A 22,997-nucleotide genomic window follows, 5' to 3' on the forward strand; every position below is an offset into this window, starting at 1 on the left:
GTCTCCTGCAGTTTTCTCCCACAGCCTGCCTCTCTGGCTGTAGATTCTCTGTGCCCTCACACTTCTCTGTCTCCTGCAGTTTTCTCCCACAGCCTGCCTCTCACGCTGTGGATTCTCTGTGCCCTCACACTTCTCTGTCTCCTGCAGTTTTCTCTCACAGCCTGCCTCTCCCGCTGTAGATTCTCTGTGCCCTCACACTTCTCTGTCTCCTGCAGTTTTCTCTCACAGCCTGCCTCTCTGTCTGTAGATTCGCTGTGCCCTCACACTTCTCTGTCTCCTGCAGTTTTCTCCCACAGCCTGCCTCTCTTGCTGTAGATTCGCTGTGCCCTCACACTTCTCTGTCTCCTGCAGTTTTCTTTCACAGCCTGCCTCTCTTGCTGCAGATTCTCTGTGCCCTCACACTTCTCTGTCTCCTGCAGTTTTCTCCCACAGCCTGCCTCTCTGGCTGTAGATTCTCTGTGCCCTCACACTTCTCTGTCTCCTGCAGTTTTCTCCCACAGCCTGCCTCTCACGCTGTGGATTCTCTGTGCCCTCACACTTCTCTGTCTCCTGCAGTTTTCTCTCACAGCCTGCCTCTCCCGCTGTAGATTCTCTGTGCCCTCACACTTCTCTGTCTCCTGCAGTTTTCTCTCACAGCCTGCCTCTCTGTCTGTAGATTCGCTGTGCCCTCACACTTCTCTGTCTCCTGCAGTTTTCTCTCACAGCCTGCCTCTCTGTCTGTAGATTCTCTGTGCCCTCACACTTCTCTGTCTCCTGCAGTTTTCTCCCACAGCCTGCCTCTCTTGCTGTAGATTCGCTGTGCCCTCACACTTCTCTGTCTCCTGCAGTTTTCTCCCACAGCCTGCCTCTCTTGCTGTAGATTCGCTGTGCCCTCACACTTCTCTGTCTCCTGCAGTTTTCTTTCACAGCCTGCCTCTCTTGCTGCAGATTCTCTGTGCCCTCACACTTCTCTGTCTCCTGCAGTTTTCTCCCACAGCCTGCCTCTCTGGCTGTAGATTCGCTGTGCCCTCACACTTCTCTGTCTCCTGCAGTTTTCTTTCACAGCCTGCCTCTCTTGCTGCAGATTCTCTGTGCCCTCACACTTCTCTGTCTCCTGCAGTTTTCTCCCACAGCCTGCCTCTCTGGCTGTAGATTCTCTGTGCCCTCACACTTCTCTGTCTCCTGCAGTTTTCTTTCACAGCCTGCCTCTCTTGCTGCAGATTCTCTGTGCCCTCACACTTCTCTGTCTCCTGCAGTTTTCTCCCACAGCCTGCCTCTCTGGCTGTAGATTCGCTGTGCCCTCACACTTCTCTGTCTCCTGCAGTTTTCTTTCACAGCCTGCCTCTCTTGCTGCAGATTCTCTGTGCCCTCACACTTCTCTGTCTCCTGCAGTTTTCTCCCACAGCCTGCCTCTCTGGCTGTAGATTCTCTGTGCCCTCACACTTCTCTGTCTCCTGCAGTTTTCTCCCACAGCCTGCCTCTCTGTCTGTAGATTCGCTGTGCCCTCACACTTCTCTGTCTCCTGCAGTTTTCTCTCACAGCCTGCCTCTCTTGCTGTAGATTCGCTGTGCCCTCACACTTCTCTGTCTCCTTCAGTTTTCTATCACAGCCTGCCTCTCCCGCTGTAGATTCTCTGTGCCCTCACACTTCTCTGTCTCCTGCAGTTTTCTCTCACAGCCTGCCTCTCACGCTGTGGATTCTCTGTGCCCTCACACTTCTCTGTCTCCTGCAGTTTTCTCCCACAGCCTGCCTCTCTGGCTGTAGAATCTCTGTGCCCTCACACTTCTCTGTCTCCTGTAGTTCTCTACCATAGCCTGTGGCTCTCTCCCAGTTGAGTCCTTGAACCCTCACACATCTTTCTCTCTTGCAGTTCTTGCGCCAATCATCTTCCTGGCCCTCTCTTTCAACGGCTTCGGAGGGATCTGCCTCACCTTCACTTCCCTCACTGTGAGTTTTATTTTGTACTCATTTTATTGCACGTGAGTCGTCCTACCTGTAAGCACAGGAGATGTGAGTGAGTGCAGACAGAGTTTGAGGGGACGCTCAAGAAAAGGAGTCCCCTGTGAGGGCTGGAACTCTTCTGGCAAGAAATGTGTGGATGACCAGCCTAGGAGCTCTACAAAAGTGCAGTTCAAAGCACCTACAGAGGACAGTAGTGTTCTTTGCCTACTTCCCAAAGATCTGATTCCTGAATGCCAGGGATATGTCCCTGACACTACAGTCTGAGATGACATCATCAGCACTTTTCACTTTATTCCATTTAGTGAGGATATTCCTACCCCATTCTGCAAGAATATCCCTTCTCTGTACTAAGAGAATCTATCTTTCCCTGTACAGTGAGAATATCCCCCTCTGTACTCTGAGAACACCCCCCTCTGTACTCTGTGAATATCCCCCTCTGTACTCTGAGAATATCCCCCTCTGTACTATGAGAATATCCCCCTCTGTACTATGAGAATATCCCCCTCTGTACTCTGAGAATATCCCCCTCTGTACTCTGAGAATATCCCCCTCTGTACTATGAGAATATCCCCCTCTGTACTATGAGAATATCCCCCTCTGTACTATGAGAATATCCCCTTCTGTACTATGAGAATATCCCCTTCTGTACTCTGAGAATATCCCCCTCTGTACTCTGAGAATATCCCCCTCTGTACTCTGAGAATATCCCCCTCTGTACTCTGAGAATATCCCCCTCTGTACTATGAGAATACCCCCCTCTGTACTCTGAGAATATACCCCTCTGTACTCTGAGAATATCCCCCTCTGTACTATGTCAATATCCCCCTCTGTACTACGAGAATACCCCCCTCTGTACTCTGAGAATATCCCCCTCTGTACTCTGAGAATATCCTCCTCTGTACTATGAGAATATCCCCCTCTGTACTCTGAGAATATCCCCCTCTGTACTCTGAGAATATCCCCCTCTGTACTCTGAGAATATCCCCCTCTGTACTATGAGAATACCCCCCTCTGTACTCTGAGAATATCCCCCTCTGCACTATGAGAATATCCCCCTCTGTACTATGAGAATATCCCTCTCTGTACTCTGAGAATATCCCCCTCTGTACTCTGAGAATATCGCCCTCTGTACTATGAGAATATCCCTCTCTGTACTCTGAGAATATCCCCCTCTGTACTCTGAGAATATCCCTCCTGTACTATGAGAATATCCCCCTCTGTACTATGAGAATATCCCCCCTGTACTATGAGAATATCCCCCTCTGTGCTCTGAGAATATCCCCCTCTGTACTCTGAGAATATCCCCCTCTGTACTCTGAGAATATCCACCTCTGTACTCTGAGAATACCCCCCTCTGTACTATGAGAATATCCCCCTCTGTACTATGAGAATATCCCCCTCTGTACTAAGAGAATATCCCCCTCTGTACTCTGAGAATATCCCCCTCTGTACTACGAGAATATCCCCCTCTGTACTCTGAGAATATCCCCCTCTGTACTACGAGAATATCCCCCTCTGTACTCTGAGAACAACCCCCCTCTGTACTCTGAGAACAACCCCCCTCTGTACTCTGAGAATATCCCCCTCTGTACTCTGAGAATATCCCCCTCTGTCTGACACTATCCCCTTCTGTACTCTGAGAATACCCCCCTCTGTACTATGAGAATATCCCCCTCTGTACTCTGAGAATATCCCCCTCTGTACTCTGAGAATATCCACCTCTGTACTCTGAGAATATCCCCCTCTGTACTCTGAGAATATCCCCCTCTGTACTCTGAGAATATCCCCCTCTGTACTCTGAGAATATCCCCCTCTGTACTCTGAGAATATCCCCCTCTGTACTATGAGAATATCCCACTCTGTACTCTGAGAATATCCCCCTCGGTACTCTGAGAATATCCCCCTCTGTACTATGAGAATATCCCCCTCTGTACTCTGAGAATATCCCCCTCTGTACTCTGAGAATATCCCCTCTGTACTATGAGAATATCCCCCTCTGTACTCTGAGAATATCCCCCTCTGTACTCTGAGAATATCCCCTCTGTACAATAAGAATATCCCCTTCTGTACTCTGAGATTACCCCCCTCGGTACTCTGAGAATATCCCCCTCTGTACTATGAGAATATCCCCCTCTGTACTATGAGAATATCCCCCTCTGTACTATGAGAATATCCCCCTCTGTACTATGAGAATATCCCCCTCTGTACTCTGAGTATATCCCCCTCTGTACTCTGAGAATATCCCACTCTGTACTATGAGAATATCCTCCTCTGTACTCTGAGAATATCGCCCTCTGTACTCTGAGAATATCCCCCTCTGTACTCTGAGAATATCCCCCTCTGTACTCTGAGAATATCCCCCTCTGTATTCTGAGAATATCCCCCTCTGTACTCTGAGAATATCCCCCTCTGTACTCTGAGAATATCCCCCTTTGTACTACGAGAATATCCCCCTCCCCTCTGTACTATGAGAATATCCACCTCTGTACTATGAGAATATCCCCCTCTGTACTCTGAGAATATCCCCCTCTGTACTATGAGAATATCCCCCTCTGTACTCTGAGAACACCCCCCTCTGTACTCTGAGAATATCCTCCTCTGTACTATGAGAATATCCCCCTCTGTACTATGAGAATATCCCCATCTGTACTACGAGAATACCCCCCTCTGTACTCTGAGAATATCCCCCTCTGTACTCTGAGAATATCCCCCTCTGTACTATGAGAATACCCCCTCTGTACTATGAGAATATCCCCCTCTGTACTCTGAGAATATCCCCCTCTGTACTCTGAGAATATCCCCCTCTGTACTACGAGAATACCACCCTCTGTACTCTGAGAATATCCCCCTCGGTACTCTGAGAACAACCCCCCTCTGTAAAGTGAGAATACCCCCTCTGTACTCTTAGAATATCCCCCTCTGTCTGAGACTATCCCCCTCTGTACTCTGAGAATATCCCCCTCTGTACTCTGAGAATATCCCTCTCTGTACTCTGAGAATATCCCCCTCTGTACTCTGAGAATATCCCCCTCTGTACTCTGAGAATATCCCCCTCTGTACTCTGAGAATATCCCCCTCTGTACTCTGAGAATATCCCCCTCTGTACTCTGAGAATATCCCCCTCTGCACTACGAGAATATCCCCCTCTGTACTCTGAGAATATCCCCCTCTGTACTCTGAGAATATCCCCCTCTGTACTACGAGAATATCCCCCTCTGTACTCTGAGAATATCCCCCTCTGTACTCTGAGAATAACCCTCTCTGTGCTCTGAGAATATCCCCCTCTGTACTCTGAGAATATCCCCCTCTGTACTATGAGAATATCCCCCTCTGCTCTATGAGAATATCCCCCTCTGTACTATGAGAATATCCCCCTCTGTACTCTGAGAATATCCCCCTCTGTACTCTGAGAATATCCCCCTCTGTACTATGAGAATATCCCCCTCTGTACTATGAGAATATCCCCCTCTGTACTCTGAGAATATCCCCCTCTGTACTATGAGAATATCCCCCTCTGTACTCTGAGAATATCCCCCTCTGTACTCTGAGAATATCCCCCTCTGTACTCTGAGAATATCCCCCTCTGTTCTATGAGAATATCCCCCTTCTGTACTCTGAGAATATCCCCCTCTGTACTATGAGAATATCCCCCTCTGTACTCTGAGAATATCCCCCTCTGTACTCTGAGAATATCCCCTCTGTACTATGAGAATATCCCCCTCTGTACTACGAGAATATCCCCCTCTGTACTCTGAGAATATCCCCTCTGTACTCTGAGAATATCCCCCTCTGTACTCTGAGAATAACCCCCTCTGTACTCTGAGAATATCCCCCTCTGTACTCTGAGAATATCTCCCTCTGTCTGAGACTATCCCCTCTGTACTACGAGAATATCCCCCTCTGTACTCTGAGAATATCCCCTCTGTACTCTGAGAATATCCCCCTCTGTACTCTGAGAATAACCCCCTCTGTACTCTGAGAATATCCCCCTCTGTACTCTGAGAATATCTCCCTCTGTCTGAGACTATCCCCTCTGTACTACGAGAATATCCCCCTCTGTACTATGAGAATATCCCCCTCTGTACTATGAGAATATCCCCCTCTGTACTCTGAGAATATCCCCCTCTGTACTATGAGAATATCCCCTTCTGTACTATGAGAATATCCCACTCTGTACTATGAGAATATGCCCCTTCTGTACTCTGAGAATATCCCCCTCTGTACTATGAGAATATCCCCCTCTGTACTCTGAGAATATCCCCCTCTGTACTCTGAGAATATCCCCCTCTGTACTATGAGAATATCCCCCTCTGTTCTATGAGAATATCCCCCTCTGTACTATGAGAATATCCCCCTCTGTACTCTAAGAATATCCCCCTCTGTTCTATGAGAATATCCCCCTCTGTACTATGAGAATATCCCCCTCTCTACTCTGAGAATATCCCCCTCTGTACTCTGAGAATATCCCCCTCTGTACTATGAGAATATCCCCCTCTGTACTATGAGAATATCCCCCTCTGTACTCTGAGAATATCCCCCTCTGTACTATGAGAATATCCCCCTCTGTACTACGAGAATACCCCCCTCTGTACTACGAGAATACTCCCCTCTGTACTATGAGAATATCCCCCTCTGTACTACGAGAATATCCCCCTCTGTACTCTGAGAATAACCCCCTCTGTACTCTGAGAATATCCCCCTCTGTACTATGAGAATATCCCCCTCTGTACTATGAAAATATCCCCCTCTGTACTATGAGAATATCCCCCTCTGCCCTCTGTACTATGAGAATATCCCCCTCTGTACTACGAGAATATCCCCCTCTGTACTCTGAGAATATCCCCCTCTGTACTCTGAGAATATCCCCCTCTGTACTATGAGAATATCCCCCTCTGTACTATGAGAATATCCCCCTCTGTACTCTGAGAATATCCCCCTCTGTACTCTGAGAATATTCCCCTCTGTACTATGAGAATATCCCCCTCTGTACTATGAGAATATCCCCCTCTGTGCTCTGAGAATATCCCCCACTGTACTCTGAGAATATCCTCCTCTGTACTATGAGAATATCCCCCTCTGTATTATGAGAATATCCCCCTCTTTACTACGAGAATACCCCCCTCTGTACTACGAGAATATCCCCTTCTGTACTCTGAGAATATCCCCCCCTGTACTATGAGAATATCCCCCTCTGTACTTTGAGAATATCCCCCCCTGTACTATGAGAATATCCCCCTCTGTACTCTGAGAATATCCCCCTCTGTACTATGAGAATATCCCCCTCTGTACTCTGAGAATATCCCCCCCTGTACTCTGAGAATATCCCCCTCTGTACTCTGAGAATATCCCCCCTGTACTATGAGAATATCCCCCCTGTACTATGAGAATATCCCCCTCTCTACTCTGAGAATATCCTCCTCTGTACTCTGAGAATATCCCCTTCTGTACTCTGAGAATATCCCCCTCTGTACTCTGAGAATATCCCCCTCTGTACTCTGAGAATACCCCCCTCTGTACTCTGAGAATATCCCCCTCTGTACTCTGAGAATACCCCCCTCTGTACTGTGAGAATATCCCCCTCTGTACTATGAGAATATCCCCCTCTGTACTCTGAGAATATCCCCCTCTCTACTCTGAGAATATCCCCTCTGTACTATGAGAATATCCCCCTCTGTACTACGAGAATATCCCCCTCTGTACTCTGAGAATATCCCCTCTGTACTCTGAGAATATCCCCCTCTGTACTCTGAGAATATCCCCCTCTGTACTCTGAGAATATCCCCCTCTGTACTCTGAGAATATCCCCCTCTGTCTGAGACTATCCCCTCTGCACTATGAGAATATCCCCTTCAGTACTATGAGAATATCCCCCTCTGTACTATGAGAATATCCCCCTCTGTACTATGAGAATATCCCCCTCTGTACTATGAGAATATCCCCCTCTGTACTATGAGAATATCCCCTTCTGTACTATGAGAATATCCCCTTCTGTACTCTGAGAATATCCCCCTCTGTACTCTGAGAATATCCCCCTCTGTACTCTGAGAATATCCTCCTCTGTACTATGAGAATATCCCCCTCTGTACTATGAGAATATCCCCCTCTGTACTATGTCAATATCCCCCTCTGTACTATGAGAATATCCCCCACTGTACTATGAGAATATCCCCCTCTGTACTACGAGAATATCCCCCTCTGTACTCTGAGAAAATCCCCCTCTGTACTCTGAGAATATCCCCCTCTGTACTATGAGAATATCCCCCTCTGTACTCTGAGAATATCCCCCTCTGTACTCTGAGAATATCCCCCTCTGTACTATGAGAATATCCCCCTCTGTACTCTGAGAATATTCCACTCTGTACTCTGAGAATATCCCCCTTTGTACTACGAGAATATCCCCCTCCCCTCTGTACTATGAGAATATCCACCTCTGTACTATGAGAATATCCCCCTCTGTACTCTGAGAATATCCCCCTCTGTACTATGAGAATATCCCCCTCTGTACTCTGAGAACACCCCCCTCTGTACTCTGAGAATATCCTCCTCTGTACTATGAGAATATCCCCCTCTGTACTATGAGAATATCCCCCTCTGTACTACGAGAATACCCCCCTCTGTACTCTGAGAATATCCCCCTCTGTACTCTGAGAATATCCCCGTCTGTACTATGAGAATATCCCCCTCTGTACTCTGAGAATATCCCCCTCTGTACTCTGAGAATATCCCCCTCTGTACTACGAGAATACCACCCTCTGTACTCTGAGAATATCCCCCTCGGTACTCTGAGAACAACCCCCCTCTGTACAGTGAGAATATCCCCTTCTGTACTATGAGGATATCCCCCTCTGTACTCTGAGAATACCCCCCTCTGTACTCTGAGAATACCCCCCTCTGTACTCTTAGAATATCCCCCTCTGTCTGAGACTATCCCCCTCTGTACTATGAGGATATCCCCCTCTGTACTCTGAGAATATCCCCCTCTGTACTCTGAGAATATCCCCCTCTGTACTACGAGAATATCCCCCTCTGTACTCTGAGAATATCCCCCTCTGTGCTCTGAAAATAACCCCCTCTGTGCTCTGAGAATATCCCCCTCTGTACTCTGAGAATATCCCCCTCTGTACTATGAGAATATCCCCCTCTGCTCTATGAGAATATCCCCCTCTGTACTATGAGAATATCCCCCTCTGTACTCTGAGAATATCCCCCTCTGTACTCTGAGAATATCCCCCTCTGTACTATGAGAATATCCCCCTCTGTACTATGAGAATATCCCCCTCTGTACTCTGAGAATATCCCCCTCTGTACTCTGAGAATATCCCCCTCTGTTCTATGAGAATATCCCCCTTCTGTACTCTGAGAATATCCCCCTCTGTACTCTGAGAATATCCCCCTCTGTACTCTGAGAATATCCCCCTCTGTACTATGAGAATATCCCCCTCTGTACTACGAGAATATCCCCCTCTGTACTATGAGAATATCCCCCTCTGTACTCTGAGAATATCCCCCTCTGTACTATGAGAATATCCCCCTCTGTACTCTGAGAATATCCCCCTCTGTACTATGAGAATATCCCCCTCTGTACTCTGAGAATATCCCCCTCTGTACTCTGAGAATATCCCCCTCTGTACTATGAGAATATCCCCCTCTGTACTCTGAGAATATTCCACTCTGTACTCTGAGAATATCCCCCTCTGTACTATGAGAATATCCCCCTCTGTACTCTGAGAATATCCTCCTCTGTACTCTGAGAATATCGCCCTCTGTACTCTGAGAATATCCCCCTCTGTACTCTGAGAATATCCCCCTCTGTACTCTGAGAATATCCCCCTCTGTATTCTGAGAATATCCCCCTCTGTACTCTGAGAAAATCCCCCTCTCTACTCTGAGAATATCCCCCTTTGTACTACGAGAATATCCCCCTCCCCTCTGTACTATGAGAATATCCACCTCTGTACTATGAGAATATCCCCCTCTGTACTCTGAGAATATCCCCCTCTGTACTATGAGAATTTCCCCCTCTGTACTCTGAGAACACCCCCCTCTGTACTCTGAGAATATCCTCCTCTGTACTATGAGAATATCCCCCTCTGTACTATGAGAATATCCCCCTCTGTACTACGAGAATACCCCCCTCTGTACTCTGAGAATATCCCCCTCTCTACTCTGAGAATATCCCCCTCTGTACTCTGAGAATATCCCCGTCTGTACTATGAGAATATCCCCCTCTGTACTCTGAGAATATCCCCCTCTGTACTCTGAGAATATCCCCCTCTGTACTACGAGAATACCACCCTCTGTACTCTGAGAATATCCCCCTCGGTACTCTGAGAACAACCCCCCTCTGTACAGTGAGAATATCCCCTTCTGTACTATGAGGATATCCCCCTCTGTACTCTGAGAATACCCCCCTCTGTACTCTGAGAATACCCCCCTCTGTACTCTTAGAATATCCCCCTCTGTCTGAGACTATCCCCCTCTGTACTATGAGGATATCCCCCTCTGTACTCTGAGAATATCCCCCTCTGTACTCTGAGAATATCCCCCTCTGTACTACGAGAATATCCCCCTCTGTACTCTGAGAATATCCCCCTCTGTGCTCTGAGAATAACCCCCTCTGTGCTCTGAGAATATCCCCCTCTGTACTCTGAGAATATCCCCCTCTGTACTATGAGAATATCCCCCTCTGCTCTATGAGAATATCCCCCTCTGTACTATGAGAATATCCCCCTCTGTACTCTGAGAATATCCCCCTCTGTACTCTGAGAATATCCCCCTCTGTACTATGAGAATATCCCCCTCTGTACTATGAGAATATCCCCTCTGTACTCTGAGAATATCCCCCTCTGTACTATGAGAATATCCCCCTCTGTACTATGAGAATATCCCCCTCTGTACTCTGAGAATATCCCCCTCTGTACTCTGAGAATATCCCCCTCTGTACTCTGAGAATATCCCCCTCTGTTCTATGAGAATATCCCCCTTCTGTACTCTGAGAATATCCCCCTCTGTACTATGAGAATATCCCCCTCTGTACTCTGAGAATATCCCCCTCTGTACTATGAGAATATCCCCCTCTGTACTATGAGAATATCCCCCTCTGTACTCTGAGAATATCCCCCTCTGTACTCTGAGAATATCCCCCTCTGTACTATGAGAATATCCCCCTCTGTACTATGAGAATATCCCCCTCTGTACTCTGAGAATATTCCACTCTGTACTCTGAGAATATCCCCCTCTGTACTATGAGAATATCCCCCTCTGTACTCTGAGAATATCCTCCTCTGTACTCTGAGAATATCGCCCTCTGTACTCTGAGAATATCCCCCTCTGTACTCTGAGAATATCCCCCTCTGTACTCTGAGAATATCCCCCTCTGTATTCTGAGAATATCCCCCTGTGTACTCTGAGAAAATCCCCCTCTCTACTCTGAGAATATCCCCCTTTGTACTACGAGAATATCCCCCTCCCCTCTGTACTATGAGAATATCCACCTCTGTACTATGAGAATATCCCCCTCTGTACTCTGAGAATATCCCCCTCTGTACTCTGAGAACACCCCCCTCTGTACTCTGAGAACACCCCCCTCTGTACTCTGAGAACACCCCCCTCTGTACTCTGAGAATATCCTCCTCTGTACTATGAGAATATCCCCCTCTGTACTATGAGAATATCCCCCTCTGTACTACGAGAATACCCCCCTCTGTACTCTGAGAATATCCCCCTCTGTACTCTGAGAATATCCCCGTCTGTACTATGAGAATATCCCCCTCTGTACTCTGAGAATATCCCCCTCTGTACTCTGAGAATATCCCCCTCTGTACTACGAGAATACCACCCTCTGTACTCTGAGAATATCCCCCTCGGTACTCTGAGAACAACCCCCCTCTGTACAGTGAGAATATCCCCTTCTGTACTATGAGGATATCCCCCTCTGTACTCTGAGAATACCCCCCTCTGTACTCTGAGAATACCCCCCTCTGTACTCTTAGAATATCCCCCTCTGTCTGAGACTATCCCCCTCTGTACTATGAGGATATCCCCCTCTGTACTCTGAGAATATCCCCCTCTGTACTCTGAGAATATCCCCCTCTGTACTACGAGAATATCCCCCTCTGTACTCTGAGAATATCCCTCTCTGTACTCTGAGAATAACCCCCTCTGTGCTCTGAGAATATCCCCCTCTGTACTCTGAGAATATCCCCCTCTGTACTATGAGAATATCCCCCTCTGCTCTATGAGAATATCCCCCTCTGTACTATGTGAATATCCCCCTCTGTACTCTGAGAATATCCCCCTCTGTACTCTGAGAATATCCCCCTCTGTACTATGAGAATATCCCCCTCTGTACTATGAGAATATCCCCCTCTGTACTCTGAGAATATCCCCCTCTGTACTATGAGAATATCCCCCTCTGTACTATGAGAATATCCCCCTCTGTACTCTGAGAATATCCCCCTCTGTACTCTGAGAATATCCCCCTCTGTACTCTGAGAATATCCCCCTCTGTTCTATGAGAATATCCCCCTTCTGTACTCTGAGAATATCCCCCTCTGTACTATGAGAATATCCCCCTCTGTACTCTGAGAATATCCCCCTCTGTACTATGAGAATATCCCCCTCTGTACTACGAGAATATCCCCCTCTGTACTCTGAGAATATCCCCTCTGTACTCTGAGAATATCCCCCTCTGTACTCTGAGAATAACCCCCTCTGTACTCTGAGAATATCCCCCTCTGTACTCTGAGAATATCCCCCTCTGTCTGAGACTATCCCCTCTGCACTACGAGAATATCCCCCTCTGTACTATGAGAATATCCCCCTCTGTACTATGAGAATATCCCCCTCTGTACTCTGAGAATATCCCCCTCTGTACTATGAGAATATCCCCTTCTGTACTATGAGAATATCCCCCTCTGTACTATGAGAATATCCCCCTTCTGTACTCTGAGAATATCCCCCTCTGTACTATGAGAATATCCCCCTCTGTACTCTGAGAATATCCCCCTCTGTACTCTGAGAATATCCCCCTCTGTACTCTGAGAATATCCCCCTCTGTACTATGAGAATATCCCCCTCTGTACTATGAGAATATCCCTCTCTGTACTATGAGAATATCCCCTTCTGTACTATGAGAATATCCCCTTCTGTACTCTGAGAATATCCCCCTCTGTACTCTGAGAATATCCCCCTCTGTACTCTGAGAATATCCCCCTCTGTCTGAGACTATCCCCTCTGCACTACGAGAATATCCCCCTCTGTACTATGAGAATATCCCCCTCTGTAGTATGAGAATATCCCCCTCTGTACTCTGAGAATATCCCCCTCTGTACTATGAGAATATCCCCTTCTGTACTATGAGAATATCCCCCTCTGTACTATGAGAATATCCCCCTCTGTACTATGAGAATATCCCCCTCTGTACTATGAGAATATCCCCCTCTGTACTATGAGAATATCCCCTTCTGTACTATGAGAATATCCCCTTCTGTACTCTGAGAATATCCCCCTCTGTACTCTGAGAATATCCCCCTCTGTACTCTGAGAATATCCTCCTCTGTACTATGAGAATATCCCCCTCTGTACTATGAGAATATCCCCCTCTGTACTATATCAATATCCCCCTCTGTACTATGAGAATATCCCCCTCTGTACTATGAGAATATCCCCCTCTGTACTACGAGAATATCCCCCTCTGTACTCTGAGAAAATCCCCCTCTGTACTCTGAGAATATCCCCCTCTGTACTATGAGAATATCCCCCTCTGTACTCTGAGAATATCCCCCTCTGTACTCTGAGAATATCCCCCTCTGTACTATGAGAATATCCCCCTCTGTACTCTGAGAATATTCCCCTCTGTACTCTGAGAATATCCCCCTCTGTACTATGAGAATATCCCCCTCTGTACTCTGAGAATATCCTCCTCTGTACTCTGAGAATATCGCCCTCTGTACTCTGAGAATATCCCCCTCTGTACTCTGAGAATATCCCCCTCTGTACTCTGAGAATATCCCCCTCTGTATTCTGAGAATATCCCCCTCTGTACTCTGAGAAAATCCCCCTCTCTACTCTGAGAATATCCCCCTTTGTACTACGAGAATATCCCCCTCCCCTCTGTACTATGAGAATATCCACCTCTGTACTATGAGAATATCCCCCTCTGTACTCTGAGAATATCCCCCTTTGTACTATGAGAATATCCCCCTCTGTACTCTGAGAACACCCCCCTCAGTACTCTGAGAATATCCTCCTCTGTACTATGAGAATATCCCCCTCTGTACTATGAGAATATCCCCCTCTGTACTACGAGAATACCCCCCTCTGTACTCTGAGAATATCCCCCTCTGTACTCTGAGAATATCCCCCTCTGTACTATGAGAATACCCCCCTCTGTACTATGAGAATATCCCCCTCTGTACTCTGAGAATATCCCCCTCTGTACTCTGAGAATATCCCCCTCTGTACTACGAGAATACCACCCTCTGTACTCTGAGAATATCCCCCTCGGTACTCTGAGAACAACCCCCCTCTGTACAGTGAGAATATCCCCTTCTGTACTATGAGGATATCCCCCTCTGTACTCTGAGAATACCCCCCTCTGTACTCTGAGAATACCCCCCTCTGTACTCTTAGAATATCCCCCTCTGTCTGAGACTATCCCCCTCTGTACTATGAGGATATCCCCCTCTGTACTCTGAGAATATCCCCCTCTGTACTCTGAGAATATCCCCCTCTGTACTACGAGAATATCCCCCTCTGTACTCTGAGAATATCCCCCTCTGTACTCTGAGAATAACCCCCTCTGTGCTCTGAGAATATCCCCCTCTGTACTCTGAGAATATCCCCCTCTGTACTATGAGAATATCCCCCTCTGCTCTATGAGAATATCCCCCTCTGTACTCTGAGAATATCCCCCTCTGTACTCTGAGAATATCCCCCTCTGTACTCTGAGAATATCCCCCTCTGTACTATGAGAATATCCCCCTCTGTACTCTGAGAATATCCCCCTCTGTACTCTGAGAATATCCCCCTCTGTACTATGAGAATATCCCCCTCTGTACTCTGAGAATATCCCCCTCTGTACTCTGAGAATATCCCCCTCTGTACTCTGAGAATATCCCCCTCTGTTCTATGAGAATATCCCCCTTCTGTACTCTGAGAATATCCCCCTCTGTACTATGAGAATATCCCCCTCTGTACTCTGAGAATATCCCCCTCTGTACTATGAGAATATCCCCCTCTGTACTACGAGAATATCCCCCTCTGTACTCTGAGAATATCCCCTCTGTACTCTGAGAATATCCCCCTCTGTACTCTGAGAATAACCCCCTCTGTACTCTGAGAATATCCCCCTCTGTACTCTGAGAATATCCCCCTCTGTCTGAGACTATCCCCTCTGCACTACGAGAATATCCCCCTCTGTACTATGAGAATATCCCCCTCTGTACTATGAGAATATCCCCCTCTGTACTCTGAGAATATCCCCCTCTGTACTATGAGAATATCCCCTTGTGTACTATGAGAATATCCCCCTCTGTACTATGAGAATATCCCCCTTCTGTACTCTGAGAATATCCCCCTCTGTACTATGAGAATATCCCCCTCTGTACTCTGAGAATATCCCCCTCTGTACTCTGAGAATATCCCCCTCTGTACTCTGAGAATATCCCCCTCTGTACTATGAGAATATCCCCCTCTGTACTATGAGAATATCCCCCTCTGTACTATGAGAATATCCCCTTCTGTACTATGAGAATATCCCCTTCTGTACTCTGAGAATATCCCCCTCTGTACTCTGAGAATATCCCCCTCTGTACTATGAGAATATCCCCCTCTGTACTCTGAGAATATCCTCCTCTGTACTATGAGAATATCCCCCTCTGTACTATGAGAATATCCCCCTCTGTACTACGAGAATACCCCTCTCTGTACTACGAGAATACTCCCCTCTGTACTATGAGAATATCCCCCTCTGTACTACGAGAATATCCCCCTCTGTACTCTGAGAATAACCCCCTCTGTACTCTGAGAATATCCCCCTCTGTACTATGAGAATATCCCCCTCTGTACTATGAGAATATCCCCCTCTGTACTATGTCAATATCCCCCTCTGTACTATGAGAATATCCCCCTCTGTACTATGAGAATATCCCCCTCTGTACTACGAGAATATCCCCCTCTGTACTCTGAGAATATCCCCCTCTGTACTCTGAGAATATCCCCCTCTGTACTATATCCCCCTCTGTACTCTGAGAATATCCCCCTCTGTACTCTGAGAATATCCCCCTCTGTACTATGAGAATATCCCCCTCTGTACTATGAGAATATCCCCCTCTGTGCTCTGAGAATATCCCCCTCTGTACTCTGAGAATATCCTCCTCTGTACTATGAGAATTTCCCCCTCTGTATTATGAGAATATCCCCCTCTGTACTACGAGAATACCCCCCTCTGTACTACGAGAATATCCCCTTCTGTACTCTGAGAATATCCCCCCTGTACTATGAGAATATCCCCCTCTGTACTCTGAGAATATCCCCCCTGTACTATGAGAATATCCCCCTCTGTACTATGAGAATATCCCCCTCTGTACTATGAGAATATCCCCCTCTGTACTATGATAATATCCCCCTCTGTACTCTGAGAATACCCCCTCTGTACTCTGAGAATATCCCCCTCTGTACTCTGAGAACATCCCCCTCTGTACTATGAGAATATCCCCCTCTGTACTCTGAGAATATCCCCCTCTGTACTCTCAGAATATCCCCTCTGTACTATGAGAATATCCCCCTCTGTACTACGAGAATATCCCCCTCTGTACTCTGAGAATATCCCCTCGGTACTCTGAGAATATCCCCCTCTGTACTCTGAGAATATCCCCCTCTGTACTCTGAGAATATCCCCCTCTGTCTGAGACTATCCCCTCTGCACTACGAGAATATCCCCCTCTGTACTATGAGAATATCCCCCTCTGTACTATGAGAATATCCCCCTCTGTACTCTGATAATATCCCCCTCTGTACTCTAAGAATATCCCCTTCTGTACTATGAGAATATCCCCCTCTGTACTATGAGAATATCCCCCTCTGTACTATGAGAATATCCCCCTCTGTACTATGAGAATATCCCCCTCTGTACTATGAGAATATCCCCTTCTGTACTATGAGAATATCCCCTTCTGTACTCTGAGAATATCCCCCTCTGTACTCTGAGAATATCCCCCTCTGTACTCTGAGAATATCCTCCTCTGTACTATGAGAATATCCCCCTCTGTACTCTGAGAATATCCCCCTCTGTACTCTGAGAATATCTCCCTCTGTACTCTGAGAATATCCACCTCTGTACTACGAGAATATCCCCCTCTGTACTCTGAGAATATCCCCCTCTGTACTATGAGAATATCCCCCTCTGTACTCTGAGAATATCCCCCTCTGTACTCTGAGAATATCCCCCTCTGTACTCTGAGAATATCCCCTCTGTACTATGAGAATATCCCCCTCTGTACTATGAGAATATCCCCCTCTGTGCTCTGAGAATATCCCCCTCTGTACTCTGAGAATATCCTCCTCTGTACTATGAGAATATCCCCCTCTGTATTATGAGAATATCCCCCTCTGTACTACGAGAATACCCCCCTCTGTACTACGAGAATATCCCCTTCTGTACTCTGAGAATATCCCCCCCTGTACTATGAGAATATCCCCCTCTGTACTCTGAGAATATCCCCCCCTGTACTATGAGAATATCCCCCTCTGTACTCTGAGAATATCCCCCTCTGTACTCTGAGAATATCCCCCCCTGTACTATGAGAATATCCCCCTCTGTACTCTGAGAATATCCCCCCTGTACTATGGGAATATCCCCCTCTGTACTCTGAGAATATCCCCCTCTGTACTCTGAGAATATCCCCCTCTGTACTCTGAGAATATCCCCCTTCTGTACTCTGAGAATATCCCCCTCTGTACTACGAGAATATCCCCCTCTGTACTACGAGAATATCCCCCTCTGTCTGAGACTATCCCCTCTGCTCTACGAGAATATCCCCCTCTGTACTATTAGAATATCCCCCTCTGTACTATGAGAATATCCCCCTCTGTACTCTGAGAATATCCCCCTCTGTACTCTGAGAATATCCCCCTCTGTATTCTGAGAATATCCCCCTCTGTACTCTGAGAAAATCCCCCTCTGTACTATGAGAATATCCCCCTCTGTGCTCTGAGAATATCCCCCTCTGTACTCTGAGAATATCCCCCTCTGTACTCTGAGAATACCCCCCTCTGTACTCTGAGAATACCCCCCTCTGTACTCTTAGACTATCCCCCTCTGTCTGAGACTATCTCCCTCTGTACTATGAGGATATCCCCCTCTGTACTCTGAGAATATCCCCCTCTGTACTACGAGAATATCCCCCTCTGTACTCTGAGAATATCCCCCTCTGTACTCTGAGAATAACCCCCTCTGTGCTCTGAGAATATCCCCCTCTGTACTCTGAGAATATCCCCCTCTGTACTATGAGAATATCCCCCTCTGCTCTATGAGAATATCCCCCTCTGTACTATGAGAATATCCCCCTCTGTACTCTGAGAATATCCCCCTCTGTACTCTGAGAATATCCCCCTCTGTACTCTGAGAATATCCCCCTCTGTACTATGAGAATATCCCCCTCTGTACTATGAGAATATCCCCCTCTGTACTCTGAGAATATCCCCCTCTGTACTATGAGAATATCCCCCTCTGTACTATGAGAATATCCCCCTCTGTACTCTGAGAATATCCCCCTCTGTACTCTGAGAATATCCCCCTCTGTACTCTGAGAATATCCCCCTCTGTTCTATGAGAATATCCCCCTTCTGTACTCTGAGAATATCCCCCTCTGTACTCTGAGAATATCCCCCTCTGTACTCTGAGAATATCCCCCTCTGTACTCTGAGAATATCCCCCTCTGTACTACGAGAATATCCCCCTCTGTACTCTGAGAATATCCCCTCTGTACTCTGAGAATATCCCCCTCTGTACTCTGAGAATAACCCCCTCTGTACTCTGAGAATATCCCCCTCTGTACTCTGAGAATATCCCCCTCTGTACTCTGAGAATATCCCCCTCTGTCTGAGACTATCCCCTCTGCACTACGAGAATATCCCCCTCTGTACTATGAGAATATCCCCCTCTGTACTATGAGAATATCCCCCTCTGTACTCTGAGAATATCCCCCTCTGTACTATGAGAATACCCCCCTCTGTACTATGAGACTATCCCCCTCTGTACTCTGAGAATATCCCCCTCTGTACTCTGAGAATATCCCCCTCTGTACTACGAGAATACCACCCTCTGTACTCTGAGAATATCCCCCTCGGTACTCTGAGAACAACCCCCCTCTGTACAGTGAGAATATCCCCTTCTGTACTATGAGGATATCCCCCTCTGTACTCTGAGAATACCCCCCTCTGTACTCTGAGAATACCCCCCTCTGTACTCTTAGAATATCCCCCTCTGTCTGAGACTATCCCCCTCTGTACTATGAGGATATCCCCCTCTGTACTCTGAGAATATCCCCCTCTGTACTCTGAGAATATCCCCCTCTGTACTACGAGAATATCCCCCTCTGTACTCTGAGAATATCCCCCTCTGTACTCTGAGAATAACCCCCTCTGTGCTCTGAGAATAGCCCCCTCTGTACTCTGAGAATATCCCCCTCTGTACTATGAGAATATCCCCCTCTTCTCTATGAGAATATCCCCCTCTGTACTATGAGAATATCCCCCTCTGTACTCTGAGAATATCCCCCTCTGTACTCTGAGAATATCCCCCTCTGTACTATGAGAATATCCCCCTCTGTACTCTGAGAATATCCCCCTCTGTACTCTGAGAATATCCCCCTCTGTACTATGAGAATATCCCCCTCTGTACTCTGAGAATATCCCCCTCTGTACTCTGAGAATATCCCCCTCTGTTCTATGAGAATATCCCCCTTCTGTGCTCTGAGAATATCCCCCTCTGTACTATGAGAATATCCCCCTCTGTACTCTGAGAATATCCCCCTCTGTACTATGAGAATATCCCCCTCTGTACTCTGAGAATATCCCCCTCTGTACTCTGAGAATATCCCCTCTGTACTCAGAGAATATCCCCCTCTGTACTCTGAGAATAACCCCCTCTGTACTCTGAGAATATCCCCCTCTGTACTCTGAGAATATCCCCCTCTGTCTGAGACTATCCCCTCTGCACTACGAGAATATCCCCCTCTGTACTATGAGAATATCCCCCTCTGTACTATGAGAATATCCCCTTGTGTACTATGAGAATATCCCCCTCTGTACTATGAGAATATCCCCCTTCTGTACTCTGAGAATATCCCCCTCTGTACTCTGAGAATATCCCCCTCTGTACTCTGAGAATATCCCCCTCTGTACTATGAGAATATCCCCCTCTGTACTATGAGAATATCCCCCTCTGTACTCTGAGAATATCCCCCTCTGTACTCTGAGAATAACCCCCTCTGTACTCTGAGAATATCCCCCTCTGTACTCTGAGAATATCCCCCTCTGTACTCTGAGAATATCCCCCTCTGTCTGAGACTATCCCCTCTGCACTACGAGAATATCCCCCTCTGTACTATGAGAATATCCCCCTCTGTACTATGAGAATATCCCCCTCTGTACTCTGAGAATATCCCCCTCTGTACTATGAGAATACCCCCCTCTGTACTATGAGACTATCCCCCTCTGTACTCTGAGAATATCCCCCTCTGTACTCTGAGAATATCCCCCTCTGTACTACGAGAATACCACCCTCTGTACTCTGAGAATATCCCCCTCGGTACTCTGAGAACAACCCCCCTCTGTACAGTGAGAATATCCCCTTCTGTACTATGAGGATATCCCCCTCTGTACTCTGAGAATACCCCCCTCTGTACTCTGAGAATACCCCCCTCTGTACTCTTAGAATATCCCCCTCTGTCTGAGACTATCCCCCTCTGTACTATGAGGATATCCCCCTCTGTACTCTGAGAATATCCCCCTCTGTACTCTGAGAATATCCCCCTCTGTACTACGAGAATATCCCCCTCTGTACTCTGAGAATACCCCCCTCTGTACTCTTAGAATATCCCCCTCTGTCTGAGACTATCCCCCTCTGTACTATGAGAATATCCCCTTCTGTACTATGAGAATATCCCCTTCTGTACTCTGAGAATATCCCCCTCTGTACTCTGAGAATATCCCCCTCTGTACTATGAGAATATCCCCCTCTGTACTCTGAGAATATCCTCCTCTGTACTATGAGAATATCCCCCTCTGTACTATGAGAATATCCCCCTCTGTACTACGAGAATACCCCTCTCTGTACTACGAGAATACTCCCCTCTGTACTATGAGAATATCCCCCTCTGTACTACGAGAATATCCCCCTCTGTACTCTGAGAATAACCCCCTCTGTACTCTGAGAATATCCCCCTCTGTACTATGAGAATATCCCCCTCTGTACTATGAGAATATCCCCCTCTGTACTATGTCAATATCCCCCTCTGTACTATGAGAATATCCCCCTCTGTACTATGAGAATATCCCCCTCTGTACTATGAGAATATCCCCCTCTGTACTACGAGAATATCCCCCTCTGTACTCTGAGAATATCCCCCTCTGTACTCTGAGAATATCCCCCTCTGTACTATGAGAATATCCCCCTCTGTACTCTGAGAATATCCCCCTCTGTACTCTGAGAATATCCCCCTCTGTACTCTGAGAATATCCCCCTCTGTACTCTGAGAATATCCCCCTCTGTACTATGAGAATATCCCCCTCTGTACTCTGAGAATATCCCCCTCTGTACTATGAGAATATCCCCCTCTGTACTATGAGAATATCCCCCTCTGTACTCTGAGAATATCCCCCTCTGTACTCTGAGAATATCCCCCTCTGTACTCTGAGAATATCCCCCTCTGTTCTATGAGAATATCCCCCTTCTGTACTCTGAGAATATCCCCCTCTGTACTCTGAGAATATCCCCCTCTGTACTCTGAGAATATCCCCCTCTGTACTCTGAGAATATCCCCCTCTGTACTACGAGAATATCCCCCTCTGTACTCTGAGAATATCCCCTCTGTACTCTGAGAATATCCCCCTCTGTACTCTGAGAATAACCCCCTCTGTACTCTGAGAATATCCCCCTCTGTACTCTGAGAATATCCCCCTCTGTACTCTGAGAATATCCCCCTCTGTCTGAGACTATCCCCTCTGCACTACGAGAATATCCCCCTCTGTACTATGAGAATATCCCCCTCTGTACTATGAGAATATCCCCCTCTGTACTCTGAGAATATCCCCCTCTGTACTATGAGAATACCCCCCTCTGTACTATGAGACTATCCCCCTCTGTACTCTGAGAATATCCCCCTCTGTACTCTGAGAATATCCCCCTCTGTACTACGAGAATACCACCCTCTGTACTCTGAGAATATCCCCCTCGGTACTCTGAGAACAACCCCCCTCTGTACAGTGAGAATATCCCCTTCTGTACTATGAGGATATCCCCCTCTGTACTCTGAGAATACCCCCCTCTGTACTCTGAGAATACCCCCCTCTGTACTCTTAGAATATCCCCCTCTGTCTGAGACTATCCCCCTCTGTACTATGAGGATATCCCCCTCTGTACTCTGAGAATATCCCCCTCTGTACTCTGAGAATATCCCCCTCTGTACTACGAGAATATCCCCCTCTGTACTCTGAGAATATCCCCCTCTGTACTCTGAGAATAACCCCCTCTGTGCTCTGAGAATAGCCCCCTCTGTACTCTGAGAATATCCCCCTCTGTACTATGAGAATATCCCCCTCTTCTCTATGAGAATATCCCCCTCTGTACTATGAGAATATCCCCCTCTGTACTCTGAGAATATCCCCCTCTGTACTCTGAGAATATCCCCCTCTGTACTATGAGAATATCCCCCTCTGTACTCTGAGAATATCCCCCTCTGTACTCTGAGAATATCCCCCTCTGTACTATGAGAATATCCCCCTCTGTACTCTGAGAATATCCCCCTCTGTACTCTGAGAATATCCCCCTC

The 22,997-nt window shown here is 47.1% G+C and overlaps 1 protein-coding gene across 1 annotated transcript in view; it reads left to right on the forward strand.

The window, feature by feature from the left end:
* The window catches only part of SLC43A1 (solute carrier family 43 member 1), a 318,420-nt gene that overhangs the window by 113,938 nt on the left and 181,485 nt on the right, over positions 1-22,997 (forward strand). The window contains exon 5 of the mRNA XM_078674204.1: positions 1,850-1,926. Coding sequence (XP_078530330.1) covers positions 1,850-1,926 — 77 coding nt within the window. The remainder of the gene's footprint in view (positions 1-1,849; positions 1,927-22,997) is intronic.

This window comes from Lissotriton helveticus, chromosome 1_1, assembly GCF_964261635.1.
Source record: "Lissotriton helveticus chromosome 1_1, aLisHel1.1, whole genome shotgun sequence".
Classification (NCBI taxonomy): domain Eukaryota; kingdom Metazoa; phylum Chordata; class Amphibia; order Caudata; family Salamandridae; genus Lissotriton; species Lissotriton helveticus.